General features: G+C 40.8%; 1 protein-coding gene across 1 annotated transcript in view; it reads right to left on the minus strand.

Annotated features, from left to right (window-relative positions):
• Positions 1 to 11,491, minus strand: part of LOC102429896 (exonuclease 1) — a gene marked incomplete at its 5' end in the record, with an annotated part of 22,687 nt that overhangs the window by 10,389 nt on the left and 807 nt on the right. The window contains 7 exons of the mRNA XM_023748939.1: positions 205 to 653; positions 1,110 to 1,222; positions 1,819 to 2,065; positions 6,115 to 6,340; positions 7,805 to 7,901; positions 8,860 to 9,047; positions 11,114 to 11,326. Coding sequence (XP_023604707.1) covers positions 205 to 653; positions 1,110 to 1,222; positions 1,819 to 2,065; positions 6,115 to 6,340; positions 7,805 to 7,901; positions 8,860 to 9,047; positions 11,114 to 11,326 — 1,533 coding nt within the window. The remainder of the gene's footprint in view (positions 1 to 204; positions 654 to 1,109; positions 1,223 to 1,818; positions 2,066 to 6,114; positions 6,341 to 7,804; positions 7,902 to 8,859; positions 9,048 to 11,113; positions 11,327 to 11,491) is intronic.

Raw genomic sequence — 11,491 nt, forward strand, 5'->3', positions numbered from 1 at the left:
GATTAAATGAATATGAGTTTAAAATAGCAAAGACATGGAGCACTTCAGTGGAATGAAATGTAAATTGTCTACACAGTAATACCTAGAGTGAAAAATTAAGACAGCCAATTATTCCCAGAAGGTAGGCAGACTTTTCTCAATTGTAGGATAATCACCCCACTTTGTCTTACATATAGATTTGAAAACAGGTTTCGTGTGACTTACCTCTGGACTGCAGTCCTTCCTGGAAGGCTGAGGAAGTGTTGATGCACTTAAGCTGTGTGGGGACAATTCCGCATTCTCCTGAGACTGCGAGGACCAACTTAGTTCATGTACAGGGTGCGCTTCATCACCCGACTCATCGCCCTTGACCTGAGACACATCGGACACCGTACTCCCAGGCAGAGAGCTGGGCGAGTCCCCCTTTCTCCGGAACTGGTGCAACGCTGTGCTCGGAGAGGGGCTCAGAGTTCTTGAAAAATCGCCAAGGCTTCCAGACCAGCTAAAACAGCTTCTCAGTGTCCCCAGAGTGGGTGGTGAAATGGTCTTTGTGAACCTGATGGTCTTAAAAGACGGAGACTCTTCATCAGCAATCACAGTTGCACCATCTGGAGTCTGACCACTCGGAGTGTGTGCTACATTCCTCTCAACCAGCTTCTTGCCCTCCAGGCAATCTGATTGATTTCGATCAACCAGCTTCTTGTTTTCCAGACAATCTGGTTCATTGAGTTCAACCAGCATCTTGCTCTCTAGACAATCTGATTCATTTAGATCAACAACTTTATCATCCAGACAATCTGATTCATTGAGATCAACCAGCTTCTTGCTCTCTAGACAATCTGATTCCTTTAGTTCAACCAGCTTCTTGCTCACCAGACAATCTGATTCATTGAGATCAACCAGCTTCTTGCTCTCTAGACAATCTGATTCCTTTAGTTCAACCAGCTTCTTGCTCTCTAGACAATCTGATTCCTTTAGTTCAACCAGCTTCTTGCTCTCCAGACAATCTGATTCATTGAGATCAACCAGCTTCTTGCTCTCCAGACAATCTGATTCCTTTAGTTCAACCAGCTTCTTGCTCTCCAGACAATCTGATTCATTGAGATCAACCACCTTCTTATCATGTAGACAATCTGATTCATTGAGATTGGTCTTTTTATCTGTGTCAGTAGTTTCATCTAGAGGTTGGGGGCTTGCTTTCTTTGATACACAGTCCATAGAATCCAGAGAATTGCAAAAAAACCTAATAGAAAAAACAACGGAAAGAATGCATAAGTATTTTAGTTTCCTCGCAAGGTGTTAAGATTCAGAATATGGCCCAGTTTCTTTTTAAAATGAAATCTCATAAATAATTTTATGCACGCTTCTATCACAGCACTTACCACATGGGATGAAAAGATTTTGTTTAGGGACCTATTTTTCCAACTATACTACAAGCTTCTCAAGAATAAAATCTACGTCTCTCACTTTTGTAGCCCACACCTACTATTGTATCAAGTTCTTAATTAATATTAGAGCTCTTATATTCATCAGTATTTAAATATACTTCTAATAATACTTTGCAAAATGTACTTAGTTTTTAAAGAAACTAAGAAAGTAGAAACAAAGAAGTAGGGACTGCCTCCAAAAACAGAGTTTTTCTAATACAAAAGGTAGCAGAAGTTCAAGGGGAAAGCTGTGCATTTAGGTCTGAACTCAGGCAATAAAAACTGTCATTGGATCAAATCAGGTCCCACACCTCCCGCAACTAGACTCAACGTTTACCTGAGACCATTAAAGCACACGGCAACGCAGTGGATAACACAACAGACAAACAGCATCCTAGAGATGGAACTGTACCTGCTTCTGGTCCCAGGAACCACAACTGCACCACTTTCTTGATTTTTTCTCTGCAAAAATGCTGCAAACTTATTTCTTGTCGTAGGTGGTGTGCTTACGGTTTTTTTAATAGTAGTTCCATCCACCAGGTCAGGCATCAGCATTTTGGAAGAGTTCAATGATGTACTACCTTCACAGCCATCTTTCTTGGTCTTCTTTGTAAATGAAAGAGAATACTGACTCAACAGATCATCTTCTGACAGCTCCTCTACATGAAAACAAAGTGACCATGAATAAATGTTTGTCCACATGCAGTTACAGATTTGGCTTTAGCTTCACAGTCCATGTCCCTTTGTCCTAAAGATAAAGTCTTTTTTTTTTAAACTATGCACCAGAAAAGAAAATCCAAGGATAACTTAATTTTTTTTTTCTTGGCTGTTTTACAATTTCACAAGTTAGCATGCTTTTTAAAAAAAAAATATTTTATTGAGGAAGGGAGAGGGATAGAGAGTTAGAAACATCGACGAGAGAGAAACATCGATCAGCTGCCTCCTGTACACTCCCCACTGGGGATGTGCCCGCAACCAAGGTACATGCCCTTCACCGGAATCGAACCTAGGACCCTTGATTCCGCAGGCCGATACTCTATCCACTGAGCCAAACCGGTTAGGGCACAAGTTAGTATGCTTTAATGTCAATTACTTGTACAATTTTATGTGAAATTAACCAAACCAAAATTTCAGGACAATCAATTTTGTAAGGGTATATACTCATTATACTAAGGGCTTAATTTTGAATGTAAAAAATAAAAAAACAATTTTAAGGGGATTTACATGTAGATACGTAATTAATTTAATGTTTGATTTAAAAAATGTCCCAGTAAAACCATATCTATGTGCTATGGTGATTGTCAGGAGTCAGAAGTAATTTGCTAAGGAGCCCTAATCGGCTGCACGGCAAACGTATCCTGTGGTATTAGAATAGATCAAAGACAAAGTAATACAAAGGCTGCAGCCTGAGATAGGCTGAGACATAGCGATAGCAGTAAGTGTCTTAAATTAGTTCAATGAATTCTCGGTCTGAACAGCTTCCACTCTCATAGGACTGAATGCCCATTACTCAAAAAAGTCAGTAAAATAGTTGAGGCCCCCAAAATACCAGAGACAAGAAGATGATACCTCCAATCCAATTTTAAAGGTACAGATTTTTAAAAAGCTATAGATCAGTGATTTTGACTCCTGGCATGAGCCTAAATTTGTTTATTATGAAGGGAATTATGAGCCCTTACAGAAAACAAATATTGTAGGAGCCCCAACAAGGCTTCCTTAAGAAGCCACGCCAGACTAACCTCGTTTTCTTTTGGAATAAGCTTTAGACGAGCTACTCGGGCAATCCCACAGATTTAGCATATCCCCAGGAGGACACTCAGTGTCTCTCCCATTATCCCAGTAGACAGCAGCCAGAATCTACTGTGTATTTTTACGTGGGGTTAGCAGCAGGCTGGTCAGCCCTGAAAGACTACTGGCGGTGATCAGTCTGAAAGGAGGGTGTCTCTATAGTGCTTTAGATTTCTGCACTGTCTCTGATGCAGGTGAACATTACATAAGCAAACACATTTTAACCAAAACTTTAAGACACAGGAAGCCATACCTCTCAAATTTCTAGCCGACAAAGATAATACCCATATATTAGATAATACAGAGATTCAAAAAAGAAAAAAAAGACTAGTGGGCAGAACAATGGATTAAAATGAATTCAGAACACTCAATAAGAATAATTTCACCTGCAGTAAGTGTAAATGTGTAACTGTACCTGGTTTAATAGGAACTGGTGGATTTTGATGATAAACTCAGTAAATGCCAGCAAAATGACAATGCAAATAAAAGCTAACACTATCTTTATGTGCAAAAACAAAATCCCCGTCTGGATCAAGGACTGAAACAGTGCCACAACTCTAAACCTCTACTGTGCTATGGTAAGCGGACCACATGCTAACAACCACTCACTGAGACAGTTACACAATGACGCTCATCCGGGAACAGATGCGGAACGTTCAGTTTGGGAAGAAATTCAGGAGGGACACAGAGCTGTCTCTAACTATATGAAGGGCTGTCACAGGAAAGAGGGATTCGACTTACTCTATTTTGTTTTATTTTTGGGTCTGTGTGTATGCCCAGAGGGCAAGATCCGTTGATGAGATGTAGTTTAACAAAGCAGACTTAGTCTGACATAAAGAGCCTACTAATAATGAGCCCTACACAAAAAGGATCCTCTATGTTGTGGGTGGCAGGACAGGAAGGAACAAACACGTGTAGTTACTTGCTTATGTACCAGAGGCTTTTATACATTATCTTACATAACAAACACAAAAGTTTGTGAAATGGTCAATTTCATTCCCATAATAGAAGAGGAAACAAAGGTTGAGAGATATTATTATGAAAAATATTTAGGTTCATAAGGAATTAGGACATTCTGACCAAACATGTATAATCTATATCTAAATTTAAAAATTAGCCCTTGCTGGTTTGGCTCAGTGGATAGAGTGTCGGCCTGAAGACTGAAGGGTCCTGGGTTCAATTCCAGTCAAGGGCACATGCCCGGGTTGCAGGCTCAATTCCCAGTAGGGGGAGTGCAGGAGGTGGCTGATCAATGATTCTCTCTCATCATTGATGTTTTTCTCTCTCTCTCTCTGCCTCTCCCTTCCTCTCTGAAATCAATAAAAATATATTTTAAAAAATAAAAAGTAAAAGCATGAATTGTAAGTTTGCAAAGGTGTTTGTTTTTGTGGTTAGTCTTTATTCACTCATGTAGATGCTTGAGGGAAAGAAGAAATAGATTATAGTTACTCTTTCTACTTCTTAACATGTTCTATGATGAAAAACAAAGAACAAAAACTTTTCCCAATACCTAGTTTTCCATTCTCAGCATTTCTGTTCAATATTGTACTGGGGGTTCCAGCAGGCAAGAAAAAGAAAAAAAAGGCATCCAGACTGGAAAAGAAGAAGTCTTTACTTATAGGTAATATGATTATTTATATGGAAAATCTTAGAGTCTACCAAAGTGAATTCAGCAAGGTTGCAAATTACACAAACCAATTATCTTTCTATATACTAGAATGACCAACTAGAAATCGAAATTAAAATATCATTTACAGCCCTGACCGGTTTGGCTCAGTGGATAGGGCGTCGGCCTGCAGACTCAAGGGTCCCAGGTTCGATTCCGGTCAAGGGCATGTACCTTGGTTGCAGGCACATCCCCAGTTGGGGATGTGCAGGAGGCAGCTGATCGGTGTTTCTCTCTCATCGATGTTTCTAGCTCTCTATTCCTCTCCCTTCCTCTCTGTGGAAAATCAATAAAATATATTTTAAAAAAATCATTTACAATAGCATAACAAATCTGAAACATGGGGATCAATTTTATAATGGATGTACAAACCCTGGGTAGTGAAAACTATAAAGCACTGCTGAAGACTTAATTTAAATAAATGGATCAGAAAATTCAATATTCAGATGTCAATTCTCCCCAAATTGAACTATAGGTGAAACTAATTCCCAATCAACATCACAGCAAGCTTTTTAAAAAACAACAACAGTCCTAGCTGGTTTGGCTCAGTGGATAGAGCATCAGCCTGCGGACTGAAGGGTTCCGGGTTCGATTCCAGTCAAGGGCACATGCCAGGGTTGCAGGCTTGATCCCCAGTAGGGGGCTTGCATGAGGCAGCCAATCAATGATTCTTTCTCATCATTGATGTTTCTCTCTCTCTCTCCTTCTCCCTTCCTCTCTGAAATCAATTAAAAATAAAATAAAATAAACCAAAAAACAACAACAAACTGACAGTCGATTCTAAGATTTAAATGAAAATGTGCAAAACAAAGAGTTTGCCAAAACAACTTTTCAAAAGACGAACTAAGGGACTATACTACTTGATTTTGAAACTGACTGTAAAGTTACAGTGATCAAGACAGTGTGTCCGGCATAAAGATAGGGAGAGAGACCAATGCTTCATACTAACACTTCAGAGAGACTCACACACACGCCAACTGATTGCCACCAACTGTGCCAGGCAATTCAGAAGGGAAGGATCACCTTTTTAACAAATGGCCCTGGGACGACTAAACTGACAAAATGCAGCCTTGATCCTTACCTCATATCACATAAGAAAATCAATTAACAATGGATCATAGGCCTGAATATGACTTAAAACTATAAAACTCCTAAAAGAAACAGGAGAAATCTTAGTGACCCTGGGTTTAGCAAAGATAGATTTCTTAAACATGACCAGTACTAACGAGCATTTCACAAAAACGAAATACATACCGCTTCTTGGCCGTTTCACAGTGGACAGCTTCCTTGGCAGGTTCAGCCCTTTGGTGCTGATCACCTGTTCCCTGCCCGCAGTGCTTGGGTTCTCCTTCAGTCTTGTAGCACCTGGAACAGGGGCCAGCTCAGGTCTAGGGCAGTAGTTCCTATGCCAAATGCTATGAACACTAGACGGCTTTTGAGATGTATTGTCATCCCAACTACGACTTCTCGACTGGGCAGGCTAAAAAAGTAAAAGCAAAAAGGTTTCCTGAAGAAAATAGTCAATTATTTCCCTCTGTAGCAACACAAATTATAAGCAAATAATAATCCTTAAAAAGAACAGCTTTTTAATGAATTATCTGTCCTCTAATGACATGTCCTACACTTTCTGTTACATGTACCTTGTATTCTTAAGTTTGTTCCTCTTCTAACGAGAGGCAAGTGACCGTATTAGCTCATCCTAAGAAAAAATAGCCCTAGCTGGTTTGGCTCAGTGGGTAGAGCATTGGTCTGTGGACTGAAGGGTCCCGGGTTCGATTCAAAGGGACCTCTGTGGATGAGATGAAGAAACAGCTCCTTCGGTCTACACTGAGACTTACATAACACTTTCTCTGAGAAAGGGCTTATTGCAGTCAGGACTGGTGTATTTACCACCGTTATTTGAGTGAATGTCAGTTACAGGATCTCTCATCCTCAGACCAGAACACTTGGGGAACAAGCTGGCCTGCCTTCACTGCCAAGTCCTTTTGCCTCTTTTAACTGTCTTGCTGGTTAATAAGTGTCTTCTTTCTCGTAGTTTCCAGTCCAATCCAGGCCTTTTTACCCTTGCTCGTTCTCATTTAATAATTCAGTCCTTTACTAAGCATTTACTAAGCACATAAAACATGGTTAGACTAGCTGATGTTCTGGAGTACAAAGAAAACAAAATATAATCCTTCCTTGTAAGGACTTAGCAATGAAAGCTCATAAAACCCTGCCTTTATGAAGATTACACTATTTTGAGAAGAATCAGAAAATAAACCAGACACAAATTACATAGCAGTAAGTGCTAAAAAGAAAAAAAAAAGAGAAATGTTATTAGAGAAAGCTGATGAAGATGAAGAGTTTGTTTTTGTGGATAGATTTCAGGTTACAGGAAGTCATTTAAGTAGAGATTATGTGGCTGGTACACACACTAGAGATTGGGTTAGAGTTAATATGAAACGAGAACAGAGTCTGAATGAAAATATGAACAGAAAAGAGAGAATGGTGGGAGAGTGGACCATAAGGGATAGATAGAATTGGGAAAAAGTAGAAGAAACCAGGAAAGGGCTACAGAACACAGCGGGGGTGTTCATTAATTAAATATTTGCTAAATTGTGAATCAGTGGAACCAAGTTGTACTTGCAAGGGTAGTGTTTCTAGATTTGGGTCTTCAGCAACATGACAAAGGGTGAACAGGGTGAGAGGAGAAAAAAGGCATCAAATGCTTGGTATATTCAAATGGAACATTCAAGTCTAAAGGTTTTTAATGAAAAGAAATTACCCGACATACCTATGCTCTAAGAGACATAATTTCTTTAGCACCACGCTGTTTCTGATCTATACTCTGCACAGTGCCTGGCTATAAAAATGCTTAAAAGATGTTCACTAAACGGAGATCTGCCTTCAGTCACAGTTCTGAGACATAACTGAATGTGCATTTAGAAAGAAGCCATTAGGTTACCGTAGCAGTGTCTGGACTGTAGTCATCAATCTGTTCAAAAGTATTTATATCTTTATTTCCAAGTGCTATTTGAAGAGCTATCGAATCATCAATATACCTAGGTTGGTAAGATTAAGGAAAAATGTTTTTATTAACAATGGAACAAAACCCACTATATTAAGAAAGAAAAGTGGGCCTGGCCAGCGTGGCCCAGTGGTTGAGCGTCGACCTATGAACCAGGAGGTCACGGCATATGCCTGGGTTGTGGGTTTGATTCCCAGTGGGGGGTGTGCAGGAGGCAGCCAATCAATGATTCTCTCTCTCATCATTGATATTTCTCTATTTCTCCCCCTTCTGAAATCAATAAAAATATAAATGGAAAAAAAGGAAAGTGTATTCCATTGTCACAGAAAATCCTCAGGTTTATAACGTCAGTGGATGCTGACTTCCACACTCAGCATTCCCGAACCACAAGCACATTGATGCATCTCTACTTGTCACTGCAGGAGCTGGCTGTGTCCTGAAGCAAAGCCCCGAGGCATTGCTTACTCCCTCTCGAGAAGACGGAGAGGAGTCCTGGCTGCCAGCTGAGTGGCTCGGGCTCGGCAGTGCCCAGTGAGTGGCCAGTGGCTGTGGGAAGGGCACCCTCATCGGGGGTCCTCGCACACCCACAACGTCTCTCCCAATACATCCAGCTTGCTGGCCACAAGTGTTTCTCTTAAGTGTCACCTTGTTTTTGTTGTTTTTTAAAGATCTATTTGGCTTCCTTGGAGGATTCACAGATCAGGCAGCATTCCTAATGCTGTAGAAAGGAGTTGTGTCACCTCTGGAATATGTTCCTATCAAGTCAAACTAAGGAATTAACAAGCTATAGCGAATGAGCCTCAGATTTACAAACAAGAAGTCGCTCGAAATTTTCACCAGTATGATAATTAAAATGAACAAAACACAGATTTCATTATAGAAAATAAAGCAAGAAACAGTCCGTAAGCTTTTCACTGAATGTCTCGCTAAAAATGCCACCATGGACACACGGAGGGACTGAACAATCCTACCACGTGGTTCAGAAAGGATACCGCCCGGCATAGCTCAGCGCTGCGGGGTCGATGTCATCCCCGTAGTCATTCAGAGGGACGAGCTTCCTTCTGATGGGATCGAACACAAGCTGGTAGAGGAAGGTGTTGTTGGCCCGAATAAAGCCTTTGATGTAGTCCTCTGGCACTGTTATGTTCATCTTGAGGTAATGTCCAAGTTTCTTGATAACCTAACAACGGATGCAAAAATACGCATTATCTGCAAGAATACAGAATGTATCAGCCCCAAGACCCACCTGCTTACATGAGAGGATGAGGAGAAATAGAAAAACCAATTGTTTTTATCTACATTAAAAACCTCTACCAACAAACACAATCATGTCAGATCACTTAAAATGCTGTGTTTCTATAACAGTATTTTCTACTATTAATCCAAATAATGAGAAATTCAGTTACACATCAAGTTTACATTCCTAAGTACATATTCTTCACACTCAAAGTCCCTTTTATTCAGAAGGCAAAAAACCAAAACATACACGACTCGAGAATTAAAAACCCCCAAGTATTCTTAGATCACATTTTGAAAGAGAAATTGGCATTCTAACCCCTACTAACAGTCATGGATGATTAAAGCTTGACGTGGTTTTTTTTTGTTTTCTTTTAAAATATATTTTATTGATTTTTTACAGAGAAGAAGGGAGAGGGATAGAGCTAGAAACACCGATCAGCTGCCTCCTGCACACCCCCTACTGGGGATGCGCCCGCAACCACAATACATGCCCTTGACTGGAATCGAACTTGAGACCCTTCAGTCCGCAGGCTGACGCTCTATCCACTGAGCCAAACCGGTTAGGGCTTGACGTGGTTTTAAATATTTTCTATCAAACTCACAGATGGAGAAGAGAAAACCCAGAGAACTGAAGGGATCCAGGAGGCCAGGGCCTGACCCTCCATTCCCAGCTCTCCCACCGTCTCCCACCCCAGACACCACGAGACTACACTAGCCTCAGCCCTGAGGACGCACGCCGACCCCTGGAAATAAAAGGGGACTCTGCTCAGCAACCCTAGGGCTTGGGAGAACTACCCAGCGGGGAGGAAGGGCCAAGACAGCAGAGGAATCCCAGAGCAGTGATGCGAGCAGAGATGTGATGTGAGGATTACAGGCAGGGTTTCCCAGAGGCTCCGTGACACCTCGGGTAGCACATCAGATCGCGGGAGGAAGAGATGAGAACCCGCTGCCTCCCGTTAAGCCACATCACAGAGATTTACGTACATCAACGTGCAATTCTTCTCATCATTTTCATTTGTTTTACAAGACATGGCTACTTTTCATAAAAATGTACCAGCTATGTTAATATGTAATGAATTTATTAATTTTAAGTGAAGTAATAAATTTCAACTTTTGTTTTAATTTCTGATTTGGTAAATGTCAGTAGCTATAACCTATATAAACCAAACTACCACCACAAAAAGCTGTTAGGAGTATAAAGGGCCCCAAGCCGGTTTGGCTCAGTAGATAGTCAGCCTAGGGACTGAAGGGTCTCAGGTTCGATTCCAGTCAAGGCACATGCCCAGGTTGTGGGCTCAATCCCCAGTAGGGGCCATGCAGGAGGCAGCCAATCAATGATTCTCTCTCATCATAGATGTGTGTCTCTTTCTCCCTCTCCCTTCCTCTCTGAAATAAAAAAATATTAAAAAAAAAAGAAGAGTATAAAGGGATCCTGAGACCTAAAGATTGAGAACCACTACATTGAGTAATAGGACAGAGATAAAAAGATGGTACGTTTTGCTCTAGCCGATTTGGCTTAGTGGATAGAGCATCAGCCTGTGGACTGAAGGGTCCCAGGTTCGATTCCGGTCAAGGGTACATGCCTGGGTTGCAAGCTCGATCCCCAGTGGGGGGCATGCAGAAGGCAGCCAATCAATGATTCTCTCTCATCATTGATGTTTCTATCTCTCTCTCCCTTCCTCTCTGAAATCAATAAAAATATATTTTAAAAAATTTATTTTTACAAAAGATGGTACGTTTTAACATTATTCCTACCCTAGAATATTTTAAATAGCCCTAAGTCTCTTTATATTACTCATTTTAAAAACCACTAGTTTGTCAATTGCTGAAAACATGGTTCATTATAGTTGCCAAAAGCAAAGTTCTAGTGTCTTAGTCATTTTATTTCAGTGACACATTATTGGCTATTAACGTAGTATAATATTTAAAGTCCATATTCTTAGTGTTTTATCTATTATTGAAGAAACGCTTCAGAAGTCGAGTATGACCCTTGGTGAGTCCTCTTACCTTTACAATGTCGGGGTTATTGGCTAGCCTCAGCACTTTGCAGGCCTTTGCTAACCCAATCCCGCGCAGTGAGGAGAGATAGTCACAGCCTGAAAGAATGCACATGTACCGAAACTTCTCCTCTGTGAACACGTCCCCCAGCTGTCTGCACATGCCCAGCCGAGCCTGGTCAATCTCCAGTCCATTTCCAAACTGGTCCATTTTTAAAATCACCTTTAAGAGGAAAGGAAATTGTTAATACCTATAAGGGCCATTTTTATTTTTTATTATTCAATTCACTGCAATATTTCTAAGAAATCTTTCTTGTTCTTCATCAGGGCAACGAGAGAGCCGAGACAGGTCGGCCAGGTAACTACTGTCAAATCTGTAGACAAATCA

This window comes from Myotis lucifugus, unplaced genomic scaffold (assembly GCF_000147115.1).
Source record: "Myotis lucifugus unplaced genomic scaffold, Myoluc2.0 scaffold_2106, whole genome shotgun sequence".
In the NCBI taxonomy this organism is placed as follows: Eukaryota; Metazoa; Chordata; class Mammalia; order Chiroptera; family Vespertilionidae; genus Myotis; species Myotis lucifugus.